The sequence below is a fragment of the Blennius ocellaris genome (genome assembly GCF_963422515.1).
Source record: "Blennius ocellaris genome assembly, chromosome: 23".
In the NCBI taxonomy this organism is placed as follows: domain Eukaryota; kingdom Metazoa; phylum Chordata; class Actinopteri; order Blenniiformes; family Blenniidae; genus Blennius; species Blennius ocellaris.
The window spans coordinates 14990169-15007000 of NC_137672.1; the positions used below are offsets into that span (position 1 = coordinate 14990169).

General features: G+C 42.8%; 2 protein-coding genes across 3 annotated transcripts; one reads left to right on the forward strand and one right to left on the reverse strand.

Annotated features, from left to right (window-relative positions):
• Positions 1 to 585: 585 nt before the first annotated feature.
• Positions 586 to 11801, forward strand: paip2b (poly(A) binding protein interacting protein 2B). Of its 2 annotated transcripts, none has more exons than XM_080519268.1 (4): positions 586 to 804; positions 8597 to 8763; positions 9506 to 9688; positions 9773 to 11801. In XM_080519268.1, the coding sequence occupies exons 2-4, from the start codon at positions 8608 to 8610 to the stop codon at positions 9827 to 9829; spliced, it is 396 nt and encodes a 131-aa protein (XP_080375394.1). In that variant the 5' UTR covers positions 586 to 804; positions 8597 to 8607; the 3' UTR covers positions 9830 to 11801. The 2 variants fall into 2 exon arrangements, with proteins under 2 accessions (XP_080375394.1, XP_080375393.1); XM_080519267.1 differs by lacking the exon at positions 586 to 804 and adding an exon at positions 2904 to 3057.
• Positions 11802 to 13186: 1385 nt separating this feature from the next.
• Positions 13187 to 16529, reverse strand: nagk (N-acetylglucosamine kinase). Its single transcript, XM_080519474.1, has 10 exons — positions 16483 to 16529; positions 16016 to 16100; positions 15413 to 15511; positions 15015 to 15156; positions 14281 to 14391; positions 14088 to 14200; positions 13913 to 14000; positions 13679 to 13776; positions 13522 to 13600; positions 13187 to 13429 (listed from the first exon to the last, which is right to left on the reverse strand). Exons 1-10 carry the CDS (start codon positions 16509 to 16511, stop codon positions 13227 to 13229), a joined length of 1047 nt encoding a protein of 348 aa, XP_080375600.1. The 5' UTR covers positions 16512 to 16529; the 3' UTR covers positions 13187 to 13226.
• Between the last annotated feature and the right edge of the window lie 303 nt (positions 16530 to 16832).

The following is a 16832-nucleotide window of genomic DNA, read 5'->3' on the forward strand; positions in this document are numbered from 1 at the left end:
ATTTTGTGGCCCAGATTGAAGTCTTTTTCGGGCCGATTTTAACCCATCCTTGACACTCCTGATTTACAGTCACTGGTTAACCATCTGGAGAATGTGCAAAACCCCACTAATGTAAACCGTTTTATACTTCCTGGTGTTCATTCTTGTTATTTAGAAACCACTCGGATTGACAGACACAAGCAGGGGGACAAGGGTGCTTCATTCGCCCCTGACAAGTGTGTGCACGCCACTGCTCACTTTTACTTTTTCCTCTCCTCGTGTAAATATCGCTTCTTCTTTTTTTTCGTCCCAAACACGCTTACGTAACACAAAACTGGATCTTCCTCTGTATAAGGGGAGTCAGACCTTGTTAACACGGCCCCACGGTCAAATATTAACCAGTCCTGTCGTTTGCAAAGACGAGCGCAGCCAGAAAAAAAAAATGGATTGTATTTTGTTTACTTATGTGAATGGAGATGTAGGGCGGGGCTTGAGGGGACATGGACCAATACCGTCGCGGGATTCTGTTGAGTGACGTGGACATAAACCAATGACTGAAGCGTACAGCTGGACAAGCACGATCGCGACACAACGTTTTTTTTTTCCTGTCAACGTCTGGGTAGAAAAAAAAACTGTGGATTTCTACGCATTTTAAGCAAACAACGAGCGCAAACTGAGCCGAGAGACGCTTGTTTGTATGGCATATTGGAGATTTGAGCAATAAATTCTCAACTGTGTGTTTTTTTTCGTGATATTTGGGACCGGAAAAGAGCCGACAGCTGGTTTGCGGATCCCCCCCAACAACGCTGCACTTGAAGTTGAGAGGTGAGTCTGTTGTTATTGATGCTGTGAAAGCAGGGCAGACTGCAATCTGCAGAAAGAACAACTCGTGCACCATAAGAAGAAGTGCAAGAAAAAAAACCAAGACGCGGCAACGCGATTAACTTACTGCTTAAGAGTCTATTTATTTCTGGCAAAAGTCAACAGCTGCTGCCAATCGTTTGGTTAATCTGCTGGAAAAGTTCTCACCAGGAAAGAAAGGGGTGGTGTTTATTTACATCGAAGTCACTGTTGTTGACTCACTGTTACAAAGAATACATAAAAACGGGAAGTGCAATCCATATACTCTTGCTTTAAATCTGAATATAAAAACATAGAAAGGAGTGTCAGTGGCTCTGTCTGTTTCTGCTCTCAACGCATTATAGCAGGATCTTGTTTGGATTAATCATTCAAAAATGCATGATTAGCCTCTGGAGGAAATAATAATGGAAAAAACTGTGCAAAGTCCAAACCAGATGTTGTCCTGTAGCTGCTTACAATGGGAAAGTCGGTTTTTCTCCACGTCTACAAAGAGTTTTCTCAACAATAAACAGATATCAGTGCACTTTGATTTCAATTTCTTGCCACATGCACTGTCCACCTGCAAAGTTGCATTTGTTTACAAATAGAAATGCCCATGCTGTTGGTCGGTATTCCTTTCACACATGTAAGTGATCAGCAAAACATCTGTTCTGATCAGTGCATTAATAAACATAATTTTCCAGAAATAGTTGAGAATATACAATCTCTTATTTTATTAGTAATGGGTGAATGATAAATGGAAAGCTCTGCATTCATTACATTAGTTCAGGGCTACTATTTGATAGTGGAATTTCGATTTCAGCATGTACTTTAGCAGTTTCATTAAAAACTCTAAATCACGTATAGAAATTGAAGGTTATTATTGGCTATATTGTGGTTCATCTGGCAAAAGTTTACTGTCACCTACAAAAGTAATAATTAATCTCGAAGAAAGAAAATGAGCCAACATTGAATAATTCAGAAATAAACTAAAATCAATCATTTCAAAACTTACATTTCAGACTACAGCAATTCAGTCCTGGCGCTAACATGTCTTTTAGTGGTGAGCCCTAAAGACAAGTATAAACAGGCAACAAACCACTTTCACTCAAACCACTTCCCAGATAAGCTTTGTAGTATGAACAACATGCGATGCGAATGCATCCCGGGACAGGAAAGTATGTCATGCGAAAACGTCATCAGTGCATTCAGTGTTTTCATCTTTCTAAGAGAATGCACGAGAGTTTACACTCTTTCCAAAAAATATTGTGCCTGGGGGTCTGCAGAGACACAGTGGTGACCCTAAATTTGCCTCTTGATGTGAAAGTGAGTGTCTGTGTAGTTGTCTGTCTCTGTGTTTGCCCTGTGATGGACTGGTGACCTGTCCAGGGTGTACCTCAGCTGGGATTGGATGCTGCATCCCGCGACCTTGAACAACATGAAGTGGTATAGAAGATGGATGGATGGATGGATGGAAAACCATCTGAGCTACTTAATGCCAAATGGAATAAGATGGATTTGGGTTTACCTTGCCGTACCCAGTTACAAACTATTGGCACAGATCATTTTAACAATTAGAATGATGTATGGAATAGATCTATTTGTTGTCATTCAAAAATATACACCGTGAGCGCATACAAGAACGAAACTGTTTCGCAACAGGCTCAAGCTTTAAAAAGTGTCTCTAACAAGAACAAGTATAAAAGCACACAGTAAAATATATGAAAACACACACATTAGAACAGTAATAAAGTGTTGAGATGCATCATCGTAATATTGAAGCTGGATGTTGCCCTAAAGAATTATTGCACTAGATTTATTTGGATTCATTATTGCACTGGAGATTGCATCATCCTCAGATCTGAGAACAGGCTATTTGCCATTCAGAAGTATGACATTCTCAATCAGTTCATATATCGTATGGCAGCATGTCCACCAGCCAATCGACATGATTTATATTGATAAACAAAGCACCACCCGTCACACTTATTCGAGACTTGCCTTTCACTTCCCTCCTGCATCGCCGACGGTACCTGAACGCATCAGCAGACCACGTGACCGACACGGCACTCCGCTGTTAGCAAGCACGGTGGCTAACGGGGTTTAGCTGAGCGGAGCTACGCTGCATCGCGGAGCTAAAAGAGACCCAAAGCGGAGAGACGCCGAGCGCACACTCGCAGTCGCAGTAACCTTGTATAACGGCACACGCTGAGACGAACGCCGAGAGCACGATGCCAGGTAACCCGAGTGTTTCGGCCGTGACTTGTGTGTGGGGGTAGAGCGCGCGGACGTGCGTCCCGGAGCGGAGGCTTGTTTTGTTGACCTGCTTCAGGGATGCTGCCATGCTGTAGCAGCGTGCTAACTTTCGTAGCCGAGCCCACTTTGTTTGGCCTCGTTTCAGGACGGGCTTGTCTTCGACGGCCGCCTCGCGTATTAACCGCGTCCGTCTCGCCCGCTAATGTACATATATTTAGAGGGGGGGTCGATTTCTTATGTAAGCGAGCTCCTCGACTTTGCTGCGGGTGTTTCCAGTCCGCCAGCCCCGCTGCCCTTTGTTGTTGCTGGATAGCTTCCACGTCGGGCCCGTTCACTGACAGCGCGGCTCTGACGGGCTATTTGCAGCCGCCGTGAACTAGCCACTTAGCATTACCTCGGCTCAGAGCTTCCCAATCCCTTTACCGAGTCCCCAGGTAGGCCCGGACACCTGGTTTAGCCCGTTAGCAGACCGTAAAGCCACGACGGCACGGCTCCTGTTACATACACAGCGCTCGCTCTTACATTACATAAGCGCTTATGAAGCCTTTTTTTATTCTCAAAGCACTCAATGTGCACAGTTTGTACTTAGACATCACAAACAAAATTTTTTTTTACCGTGTTTGTCCCGCATCAGGATGGATTTCTCAGTTTTTTCCATCCTCGGATTCACACATTATAGGAATTACACAACAAAGTCCACATGAGATTGAACCCACGTTTCTCTCCGCCTGCTGTAAACGGTGTATCTCCATAAGGCTAATAGTTTACAGGACTTTAAACTGCAACCTAAAGTATTTAGGTTGTCGTCTCAACAATTTGCAATAATTAGGCTTAATAGTCTCCATCTGAGTCATAGACACCATCTTCTATTTGAAGGCTTATTAGAGCACGAATCTTAAGCCTTTCTATAGTAGTTTAGTCTGATTTAATAAAACCTTTAAATTGTTTATCAATATGGTTTAAACCTAAAGAAAAGTTATAGAAACTATAAGATTTGTATCCCTTGTTTGTTGTTGCTACAGTATCAAATTATTTACAAATGGTCATCTATCCTACCTCGCTGCACAAGTAGATATTTAATTAAGCAATATGGGGTGAATTATCATTAAAATAAGCTTCATTTGAGTTTCAAAATTATTCTAATTTATCAGCCTGGAAGGTGAGTTTCCAGAACCTTTTATTAAGTATATTTTATCAGACTTGTGCCATAAAACGCTCCTGAATTCAGTTATCCAATGAAAACGAACCCTCTTAAATTAAAGCTTTTTTTCCCCCTTTAAGTAATTTGGACTTGCAAAAAAAGAAGCATTGTTAGCATTTTTGGCTTGACACAACAGTTTAAATTCTTAGCTTGTCAGCCTTTAGGTGAAGATGTGCTCCCGCACAGACTCCACTCCACTGCACAGCTCTTGTCATTTTGACTTATTTGTCAAATGTCTCAGGAGTCTCTCATCAGACGGGCTCTGATCATGGTCTGCCGACACGGAGGTCTCGGCTGTGCTAACTAAATATTACATGGTGACCAACACACAGTTATGCAACGTGAACATGTTAAGTGCTGCACGCAGTACGTCAGTACATCATAGCACAATGGTGGCTCGCTGCTGCACTCATTTATCCTGGTTCACCCAGCATAGCCTCAGAACAAACATGTTGACGGTCAGATCCTATGGGTATTTTTAGATGTACCACAGTTGGGGTATCTTAGAAGATTTTTCTTATTGGTTTATTTTCCTTCCTTTTCTTTAGACATATCAAAAATGTTAAAGTACTAGTGACAATATCTTTTAGAGAAGGTCAAATCTCCAGAAAACTTTTTTGTTTCACAGTCTTAAACCCTGAACTGTTCGGTATCTCATCATTTGAAGTGATCTCACATGCAGAAGTTGTTGGCATGCAGAGCCGCAGGCCGTAAAGTGTATTGAATATTTGTTCGTGGATGTAAAAACACTGAGCTTTGACTAAAATATTCTGATGAGCATCTTGTGTAAACTCCGTTCCTCTTCTGTCTGGACGTGTCTTTTCGTCTGACGGTTGTTTGTAAGCTTTGGTAGTCAATGTTAACATCTTTTTGTTTCCACTCTCTTTATAGTCTGTTGTAGAAGTGCATTGAAATGCTCTGGCACAGGCTTCAACCTCTTGACATGTGCTGTATCTCGAGCCATGTCTTTTTATATCTTAATAACCTCCTATGTAAACTCTCTCTCCACATAATTAGACCTTTTTTTAATCTTTATGTACAGACTCCGACGAACCTGTCAGTCTACTAACCTACTTTGATCCGGAATGTTTGAAGGGCGGTGTGTCCGTACAGTGAGTGGCACTCGGCCTGGGGTCAGACTCTGCTCACACGTGTTGATTCTTGCTTGGCTGGCAGAGACACAAATGGCAGGACGTGGCTTCAAACAACACGGTGTCCTGGACGGGGGATCAGGGCATTATGCGGGTGCATTCTCAGGCTGTTTGAAGGCCAGTCTTTGAAAATCAAACATTGCAACATTATTGTGTGTGTATATTTGTGTATATTACATGAGGTTGACCCGGAGCTGTGTCGGTTGAGATCATTTTACTTTTTTTTTTTTTTTTTTCCACCTCCTCTCCCTCTCTCCCCTCCACGAGGCTGCAGTTGAGTCATGGCGAGTCTTTCGCAGCTGGCTGGCAGTCTGAGGATTATGTCATTATGGTGGAAGCGTCTCATCATAGTGGCAATCCTGTCCATGTTAGAGTGAGGATACACAGTACTTGACCATAATCAATTCACCATAGTTTTTTGTTTGGCTGCTCCGATGGTGATTAATGTTTTTTTTTGCATAACGTATAATCAAATTATGTTGATATTCCAAAAAACTAAGGTCGCACTGCCTCTATACTTGGTTATTTGTGAGTAAAACATGGCGTCAGTGTTGTTGTCACTTTGAGCTCGCATAAAGTGAGCCTGAGTTTCTTGAAGTGAGCATTGTTGGGCCCCATTTACACGTTTTCAAGTAGAGACGGCAAGCCTTTATTGTATTATGGGTGTCTGTTTACAGTGGTGCTCTGAGTCGCTGAGAACTGAACTTTTTCAAAATGCTCTTGTCTCTGTAAACGGAGCTCACTGAACTCTTCTTTTAGAAACACTCTGTTCTCCTAGTTTTTGATCACTGATGTGCCAAACAAATTCATTTCTGCTGTTTTGACTCATTCGTACATTTTTTCGGCTGTCTGCAAGTTTTTATCTGGAATGAAAGAACGGGACAAAATCCGACATGTATTCTGATGCATTTCACTCAGAAAGTACATCACAGCAGCTGTCCTTCACGTCTGTTATGTCTCCAGCTTTATGTTGAAAATGTCAGTGGGATTACAAAGCAAACACAACGCCGATGATGGCGGTTCTTTTTTTTTTTTTTCATTCTTCTTCTTCCCTGCTTTTGTTAAGATGAGCTAGCGGGCCAATTGGCATGAACACTAAGTGTTGTTGTCATATTGTTGACCTGTAATTAAAGTAAAAGTGAACCAACATGTCTGAATACTCCAATGTAATTGTTATACTGCACCCTCCGGATTAGAGTTGCAGTGAGACTTCCTTTTCAGTCTTGACGAACTCCAGTTTTAGATTGTATGTGAGCGGTGCAGAGAAATGAGTGTGAGAAACGCACAGCAGGGCTGCAGTGTATTTTCAGACCAGGTGTGGATGTTGTTTAGTCATTGCAATTTGAATTTCACTTCGAATATTGCATTCTACTGGGGACTGTCTCTTTTGAAGAAAAGAGGAAGTTTAAAGATAAAACCTGATATGTAGCTGTGGAACATCATTTCCCTTCCTCCACAGCTTTATCAGTGAGTAGATTTACGTCTGGATTCATTTTAGGCTACTCCCTCCAAGTCTGAAGAGTCCAGAAACCTTGGAGTATTTCCTCTTTATTATTACTCTGAATCTTGAACAGGGTTTATAATGGAGGAACTTGAATGCAGAAAGATGGCACAGCTTTGCTGTGCTTTGTATCGACTTTTAGTTCTGAATTTTATTTAATTGAAAATGCTTGAGGAAATGCATAACTTATAGAAAACATCACAAATACCCTTTAAAAAAAAACCAAAAACATTTCATCCCAACAGTGAGAAAGTCCCGACAAATTTGAAATGAATGCAGATGACACAGAATCCTTTGTCTTCTTTCAAATCCATGAATAAACAGCAGGACAGATATTGGTGTGTGTGTGTTAAGCCTGCAGCTTTTACATTAAAGCTTTACGTACCACGATTCACTGTTTGCCTCATGTGCAGCCACCCGCGCGCTGCAGAATATTAAGCACACAATGGTTTGTGCTTCGGCTCACATTCAATCACTTTCTCCTCCTGAGATGTAAACAAATCATGACAATGAGTGGTTTTCTTATTGACTACAATCTGTCCTCTTCTTTTTAAACTCTTGAGTTTGCCTTATAAGAATAGGAGCCAGTTCTACAAAATTTCAGTCAAAGAATAATCTCTTGAACGGTTAAGTGTATTATTGCCAAAAAAATAACCCCCCAATATTGGCTGTCGTTGTGTTTGCATGCAAATTTTAAAAAATAACCTTAGGCTGTGAATTTGTGATTGCTGCACTCATGACCAATTGTTTTGTAATGAGGTGGTGGTGTTGTCCCAGCCACACCTTTGTGAAAACATGCCTCAGCAAAGAAGCTAAAGGAGAGTTCCTCTTTTTCTAGTTGGAACTGCATCATAACTCCAGATTACGCTGCCGACTGATCATTTAACTTGAGCCGTTTCACTTCCACTGAAATCTTGCATAGTTTTGCTCCATACTGATGCTAAATTTGGCCGGGGAATGAGGAAGTTGACATCGTTTAATTGGCTCCTAACAGTAAACAACTACAAGGCGCAACGTATTGGTCTGTTTTTGTTAGTGGGTGCTTGCTTGTTAACAGCACTGTATGTCTTGATGACATCTCCCTGCTCCTGTTTGATTAAACCTCTGCAGCCTTTTACAGCAGCACTGTCATTCACCAAGACTTTATTTCTTCTTCTTTTGGGTTTAACGACATTGTTTCCTACCGCTACCTTTTTTTTATGTTTCTCTTTACATTGTATAAATCTTTCGACTTTTTTTAACGATTCGGCTAACTGTTTCTCCCAAAAAAAAAAGAACTGCAAAGACATTTGAGTTTTTGCAGAAAGAACATTAGTAGATATAGCAGAACATTGAACCAGCATAACGGCACCACCGCTAGTCTTCACTTTCTCTTTCAGATCAGTAGGTGTAGAGGGGTTTTTTTTGGTTTCGTTGTTTACAAGATGTTTGACTCGCCGAAGACTTTCCTACCCATGGGAGCAGTTTTCCAGCTGCAGCTGAAATGTAATTGAAACCATGCTAATTTACTCAGTTTGGATCCCCGGCTGAAATGTTGGAGCTCATGTAAATACAACGGCCAATAAGGCCCAGCTGTGGGGCAATAAAGAGATTCTGTAATGAAGAAATTATGTATCTAGTATGCTGTTTATACATAAATGACACCTGTGTTGTTCTGTTCTCCGACAGAGCCAGCTGAGATGAGCGGTCCAGAAGTGGCCAAGACACCGGGAGGCGGGGCTCCAGGGAAGGAAGGAAAGGAGCCCGTGGCCAATGGGCACGCCGGAGAGGGCAGCGACGCCAACCCGTTTGCGGAGTACATGTGGATGGAGAATGAGGAAGAATACAACAGACAGGTGTGTGCGCTCATACACCCTAACACACGCTTGAATAGCATATGTTCCACATAGTGACGTTTCATAATACAGAAAAGGCAAGAAACGCATCAACTTAATCAAATTGGCCGGAGAATTAACCGTCATTCTGTGCAGGTTACTATTCACACATTTGTGTATCGCTACAATTGAGTGGTTACACGCCAGTTTTTTTCTGACGTAGCTGCGTTTGACCTTGTGTTAAATTGTGTAAGCAAATTGCAGTCGTTTTGTGAGATGGTATCTTTTCATTTGCTGCTGTGCTGTGAAAAATGCTGTTGTCCCAACTCGTAGCTGGTGGCTGCATGACTATCAAAAGCACCATGTACTGGCCGGTGTCGTGTAACTGGTCTCGCACCATTGGGAGCACCGACACAAAAAGAACGTCAAAACATGAAGTTCAGGAGTATGTTGCTCTGACGTTTGTTACCGAGACGGTTAACCGTTTATGAATAAGTTCCCAAAAACTGTGGGGAAAAAATGTCCCATACAAAGCAAATTCTATTTCTGTGATTTATCTTTGTGTTTATTTCGCTTAAAGAAAATATTAGTTATCAATATTTGATAACTAAGCAAATCATGCTCCAGTGAGTGTGGAGACGAGAAAATCACAGTAAAGTTTTACTGGATGTGAACTTTAGGCACTACCATTTGTTGCAGTGTTCATCTTTTTTTGTGTGTTTTTTTTTCTTACTTGTTCGTTTTCTTCTTCGTCCTCTGCCAGGTGGAAGAGGAGCTACTGGAGCAGGAGTTCTTGGAGCGCTGCTTCCAGGAAATGCTGGAGGAAGAGGACCAGGAATGGTTCATCCCTTCACGTGACCTCAACAACCAGGGGGTGGGACAGCTGCAGCAGCAGCTCAATGGCCTGTCGGTCAGCGATCACCACAACAACCTGGAAGAAGTGGCGGTGAGTCGGGCGCGCCAGGGTTTTCCCTCGCATTCGTTCCACGTGAAGCTAACGCGCTCTAATTATTGTGTTTTGTTCTTGCAGAGGAAGAGCGTCTTAAATCCCGAAGCGAAGGAGTTTGTCCCGGGAAAGAAATACTAGGAGTCCCCCTCACCCCCATGGAGCCTCCACGCGCATGCACACATCCACACACACCCGTTCTCACATGTTCTCAGAGACTCTGGCGGCCGCGGCCGCAAACACACTGATTCTTCTCACACATACACGCACCTACACACCTAAAGTCAATGGCGTGCTGGCAGGCCCAGTCGGGGGGTGGGGGGATTTCTTTTTTTCTTGGGGTTCTTTTTTTTTTTTTTTTTTTTTTTTTTTTGGTTTTTCTTTAACCTTTTTATTTCCTGTTTCTTGTAAACTGAGGGATATTGGGAACAGGGGTGGGGGAGGGGTGTAGTACCAGCACCGCCCCACTGTGGGCGCTAGCTCATCGTCGCATTTCAGATGAGGTTTACAGAGTATGCGGGTGTCATCGAGGTTCCTTCGGAAACTGAGGCAGCTACACAGGAGCGATGCCATGACTCAAATTTAATCAAAAAAGTAAAAAAAATAAAAATTCTTCACAAACAAGCTAATTTGTTCCTTTTTGAATTTGGTCTCATAAAAAAAAGTTGGTTGATGGTTTGAGGTTGAGGTTAGAGAGACTAACATTTCAGGGGACACGATGGCTATCTGCCAATGCTCTGTAAAGTCATCAGCAAGTCGAACCCGTCAGCATTTTCTCCTTTAATGTCACAAGCTCCCTGTGAATCACAGCTCTTGTGCATCAAGAAATGCTGTTGCTTTTGTTCTTTTTTCTTTTTTGTACCTGCAGCAGCTCCCTTCCAAACCAAGTACAGTCCCCGACCTGCCTCCCATTTATTTTCAAGTGATCAGGACAGATGTGGACAGGTGTAATCATGGACAACAAGCTATTATTTTCCCAGTTTATGTGGAAGTCCATGTTTATATTTGCTCCTTGTGTAAGAGCAGAGAGGTGGATGTTCCAGTTATGCATCAAATTCAGAATAAAAGTTTTTGAGTCTTGGTTTATCGTTTTGTTGTTGTTCTGACAGCATCATTGTTTGATTCAGTTTGGAATCACCAGGAGTTCAGCCTCATTACAGGGGAGGGGGAGTATTTGGTGTGGGATGCAGCCACTGCCTCTTTTTGCCAGAAGAGCTTTTTTTCCCCCAGCATCAGATCAATAGCCTCTCCTCTTACTTTCTTTATGTTTTGTTTTTTCCCCCCCTTCATGTTTTTCAGTAGGAGGCGTTTTGTGTCTCTATTGGTTATGGTAGCCTGTGGTGTCCATTCAGTCCTGTCTGTAGGAGGAAACGGTAGGGAGAGGGACCGATGCAGCCCGTTATACAGTTAAGTGTGGCGTCAGTATTGTTTCTTTGCTGTTCTTCGCCTGGATTGGAAGTTTGACTTTTAAACCACAAACCTCTGTTGTGCCCTGGGTTTCCCTGAAGCATCTTTTCTCAGTATATTATCCGTTAAAAGTATGAGCCAATAAGAAAATGTTATATATGTGAGGATGCTTTAATGGAAATCCAGATTATAAGGGTGAATTTTCAAGTCAAGTTCTGCACGGTGTTGGCGGTCTTGGCTTGAAAATGCAGGGGCAGTATAGTTATATAGAAGACCTTGTAATCTGGACAAGTCTTGTTGATGCCACAGTTGTTTTATTTTTACGACAGTGCTCCTATCTGGTGTATTTGACGGTGTTGGGCACACTGTGGTGCACTGTACATTAAAGTTCTATGTATGTGGCAGGTAGCGCCTCTGTCCACCTTTCTGCCTCTTCCCAGCGTGTTCCCAAACAGCAGGGCAAAGTGCTGGTTTAAAGGGCAACTTCCTCGCAGCGTCGAACCACAGCCGTCGAAATGGCACCCTGGTGAAGCCAATAGGAATGTCCGCCAGGTGGATTGTACATGACATTATTTTTGGTGATTTGTTTTGAGTTTGTTGACAGAAGTCGTAAGAGAGGGGGAAAAAAAAAGGTTCAGAAGACAGAGTATGGATTTCAATACAAACAAAAATGATGAAAAAAGATGAATAAAGATGTTAAAGACAAGTTCCTTCTGACTGTTTTGTCTTCGAGCTCAAGGTTCTCACAGAATCATGACTTGTCACACTTGTAGCTGTAGTATTTGAAAAAGAGCACAACATTTTTTTAAAAATCAACTGTCAAATATGTCAAAATTCTAAGAGTAGCTCGGCCACTTTGGATCAGTTAAAATAAGGTTTCATCAGAAAAATGCTTCTGCTCTTTTAATCTTTTGTACAAAGCCTGACTGCCTGGATAGAAATTCAGATTCAGTGCAGACAAATTCTACTTTCACATGGAGAACTCAGCCAGTCCAGGTCATGCTGACCTCTGCTGGTGTCAGGGGCAAATGCAATATAATTCTGCAGCACCAGAATAGTTTTTTTTTCTTTCTGTTGTTGCCCTTTTAGAATTGCAAAGAAATTGACCAATGCAAGTCACAACTTTGTGTGATTTGGGATTGATTTACCTCCAGCTCCAGACTCAGCGATGTCCTCAGAGGTCAGGACTCCTATTGCAGTTCTGAAAGCAGCCTGGAGGAATGACGTGTGGACTCTGAACACTAGTTTGAACAATACAGCTGAGCGAGGAGAAAACTTAATACTCTTGCTTCAAGAATCAAAGACACGTGGTGTCCGTTTCCGTCACTGTGAAATCCTCCATCTGAGCACATGAGGACAATCTCCCTGTGACGTCACACCCCGCCACGAATCTCCATTTGAAGCCATTGGAAATGAAAGAAGTCCCAGAGGTAATAGATAACAGAAGAATCAGGTAAGTTTAATGTAATCGCAGTATACTCATCTATTTTTATATATATATACTCATTTTAGATTCTATTTCCGGGGATAAAATTTAAACAATACTTGCACTTGTTTCTCCATCCAGTTTGGGGGTGGTGGGGTTCTGGACCAGCCCATCACCAAACAATCACGCAGTCATATATTGCGTCTACGGATAATTTTAGAATGTAACAGGAAACCAGAGTGCCTAGAAAAAAGCCACACATCTGACTCGTACTATGGAGGAACGTGTTTCCTGGTACTTGCATTTTATTTGTTTTCGTATGTAAAGCGGCAAAGACTTCCTCGGCTGCGTGAACACTCGAATCTTTTTAACACAAGAGTGACAACAAGCGCACAGGCTTTCTCTGCCTCCACTGTGCGCCCGTCAGCAGATGGTTTACCGCTGTGACGTGACTCATCCTCAGCTTCTGTGTCCTGAAGTCACATAACCGACGATCCCTGACACAGGCCGAGGATTTCTTATCTTCCTGCCTGACGTGTGCATGTGCAACTGTAGAGATGCATCTAAAAATATGTCATTTCACTCACACTTGCATTTGGTTATTTTGAAATCTCCAAATGAAGACATGCACAGCTTGGTGGGGGGGAGAAAAAAAAACAAGTGGGAAAAATAAACCACTTTTATTATTGGTCTTACAGGCACGTTTCATTGGCTACTGCTGAAGGTATGACTGTAGAAAACTTTGGCGTTCGCTGCGTAATCCATAGTTATGGTGTCACCTAAACTTCGGGCACCGAGACAGGCGCCACCGAGGGCTGACGACTGCAGCAACAGGAGGAGGCTGTAGCTACGGAAACGACCCCTGAACTTGTCGGACGAGGCCACTTGGTCCAACATCTTGGTGAAACCTGGGGGGGGGGGGGGGAAGCTGTTTAGGAGAATCTACACCTTCCAACTGCTTCATCCTGCTGAGAGGGTGGAGGGTTTATGAGATGCTGACCTGGCTTTAGAAGCTCCCAGCTCTTCCACACGGAGCCCACACACAGGATGGGCAGGCCGGTGTCGCCACCCAATAAAGACTACCACGGAAAGCCACACGTAGAGATTAGAAGAACGTCTCACGCGTACGGGTACAAGAGTTGGTGAATGTGCGTTACCTCGTGCGCTGCAGGTAAGACCGCCTCCACATGTTTTGCCAGCACTCTTCCCGTCTGAGTGAAGACGTACTGACAGAGAGCGTCTCCCGCCTCTGCGCCTTTTAACACACGAAAGAGTTGCATAACGAACCGTGGAAATAAATCCAATGTGCAGAAGCTTTTAAGTGTGACATTCTCTGTGACTCTCCAACTTTTCTGGATCAAACACTAAATCGGATGTGGTGTGCTTCCTACCTTCAGCCACCTTCTTGCAGAATCCTGCAAAGTGGGACTTCTGGAAGTTTCTGTACAGGTGTGGCAGCATGCCCAGCAGATCGGACACCTGAGGCAAGAAGAAAAACATACTTGCTCACGACCAGATCGCTCCCAAATTCTAGCAATTTTTTTTATCAATAATTAACCGCCTGACCTGGAAGTACTCCTCCATGGCTTTTCTAACATGAGTGACATCATGAGGAGGAGCGGCCATGTTGTCTTTGGCATCAAACACCGTCTTCACGGCCAAACGAGCCGTCCAGAACGCTGGAAGGTGGGATCGACGTGTCAAGTATATAGTCTGGCACACATAGCTATAGGTTATTCATATATGTTGCCATGGATACCGGATCCCTCATCGCCCATCATGTGACCCCAGCCCCCACAGCCGATGACTGAGCCGTCGGGATTCACGAGCTTGCAGTTGGAGCCGGTCCCTGATATCAAGACGACTCCGCCTGACGGAGGAGACAGTCAGAGGAGCTGGCCGATAACGCTGAGCTCATTAAGTCATAAAGTTTGAAAAAAATCTCCAGAAAAAAACAGTGAAATTACTGCAACTTGCCACACCTTAAAGGGTAAAGAGCCACTTTACAGTCGTAACTTTAGCTGTACTTGTGACGTTGAAATTTCACTTTGGCTAAATAACAAATAAATAGATGTAGCAAAGCCTTATGTGGCCAATTACAACACATAATATGCAAAGTCTAGAATTTGTATTATTAGTGTTTATGGCACACATTGTCTAGGGCAGACATTTGCACCACATTTCATCTGTTTTTTTTTTTTAATATCTCATTTTTTTGCCACAAAATGTCTTTCCTTTAGACACACATTAACATGACTCCACCGTACGGTGGCAAAGAGATGAACGGAGGTTGAGGAAGTTATATTTCAGTTAAAATTACACATAACTGCAGCAAAAACTGTGGCTGCAGGAGGCTTTTTGCACAAACACGCCATTGCATGAGTGGATTCCTCAGTCACCTATTTGAGGAACACATTTCACATTAAAATATATGCAGTTGAGATTCGAGGTGAGGATTTGCTGCGGTAGAGAAAACACAGGATGACAGGTTACCCCGATCGGTGGCTGTCACCATGGCGCCGATGGTATCGTTGATGATGGAGATGTGTTCACTCAGAGTGGGGAAACGCTGCTTCATGTCAGCGATCAGCTTGTCGATGGCGTCCTTCTGCTCCCCTCCGCTCAGAGACATACCCTGCATTTAAAAAAACAAACAAAAAAAACACACACACACAAAGAAAGAAAGACGTTCAGGAATAATTGTTACTTGGAGAAAAAATTTAGACAGGAATGTGAATGTAAACATGCCACACCATTTTGTTGCATCAGATCATTTAGTGGAGGATAGTGCGTTAACAGGTTTACACTGTTGAACTGGCATCAGTAGTTGTTTGTATTAATTTTCATTCGTGTGTTCCATCAGGCAGCATAAAACACAAAATTCAACAAACCAGTGAGCGTATTGGCTTGTTTGGATCCAACCCCGCCTTGACCTTTGCTCGTTGGACCATGTCGTTGATGGTTTCGATGCATTTGTCCACCCCGACCAGCTTTGACACACAGACACACGCAAAATGTAGAAAAGGATTAATTTCAGTTTAAAAAATAAAACACAGCTCCATCGCCATTCATAGTGCATCAGGATAGTATTCGCAACACCTTTTCCACATTTAGTTTTTTTCCCAACACAAACAACATGAAGCATAGTGACAACATGGACATTCACATAGTTGTTCTGAGGGCTCTTTTGATATCTGAGTTGTGTAGCGCAGGTAGTTGTCCTACTGAAACATGAACTGTTGCTCCAGTGGAAGATCCAGAAAGCTCTGGAGCAGTTTTCTTTTTAATCTCTGTTCATTGCTGAATTAATCTTTCTCTGTATCCTGACTAGTCTTCCCTCAGCATGATGCTGCCGCCACCCTGCTTCACTGTATGGCTGTATTGGATTGGTGCTGCGCAGGGAAAGGTTATGTGTGCATGTGAGTTGAGATTTCTCTTATTTTTTATAATAATAATGTGGAAAAAGTGAAGTACTGTGAACGTTGTATGGTTACCCAGTGGTTGGTGCATGGTCCTTCTGTCTCTGCCAGGAGCTTTCCATCTCCTGTCACCAACAGTGCTTTGGACTGTGTCCCTCCTCTGAGCCACGGTCACAGAAAACACACAAGAAGAGACTCAAGAACTACTTTTACGACCAAAAAGAACACCTTGATTCACAAAAGTCTATTTAAAAAGGACATTTTCTGTGCAGCAAAGGCGGAAGCACGTGTGAATAAAGACCCCCTGTCAACAAACACATGCAATATAATAAATCAATTTGGATAAATAAATGCTGAGAGGAAAAAAATGAATTAAAAGGGGAGGGGCAAGTGAAGTGTCACGAGACACAGCTTCATTTCAGCTCAAGTAACTTTAACTTCAATGAAAAGGATCAAAAACATTTAAACACATGAGTTTAAAGAGTCATACTTGGTAAAGAAAAAACGATAGGTTCTGTAGTATGTTGTTAACTCATTCTTACCCCTCTACTCCGCCGTACACTGCTGCCATGTCAAACTTCCTGTTTTGGTCCTGTGGCCACTGCGCAGATATCGCGAGATTTGAACTCCAATATCGTCATGTTGGTCAACTACCGACAGAGGGCAGCAGAGTCTTTCTGCAATTTAGGGAGAGGAACGCAACAGGAAAAGCATATTATAATCTTGTCTAGTAGAAGTGTGCATGGTGTGTCGTTGTCTTTTTTTTAAATCCCCTTTAAACCCAATGAAGGAGTGCTTTGACTGGGAGAATGTGGAATTTGTAGTTCATTTCCTGGAAATCTCACATCTCCAGCCACACTTCCTGTGGAAACCAGGCAGTTTCGACTAAATG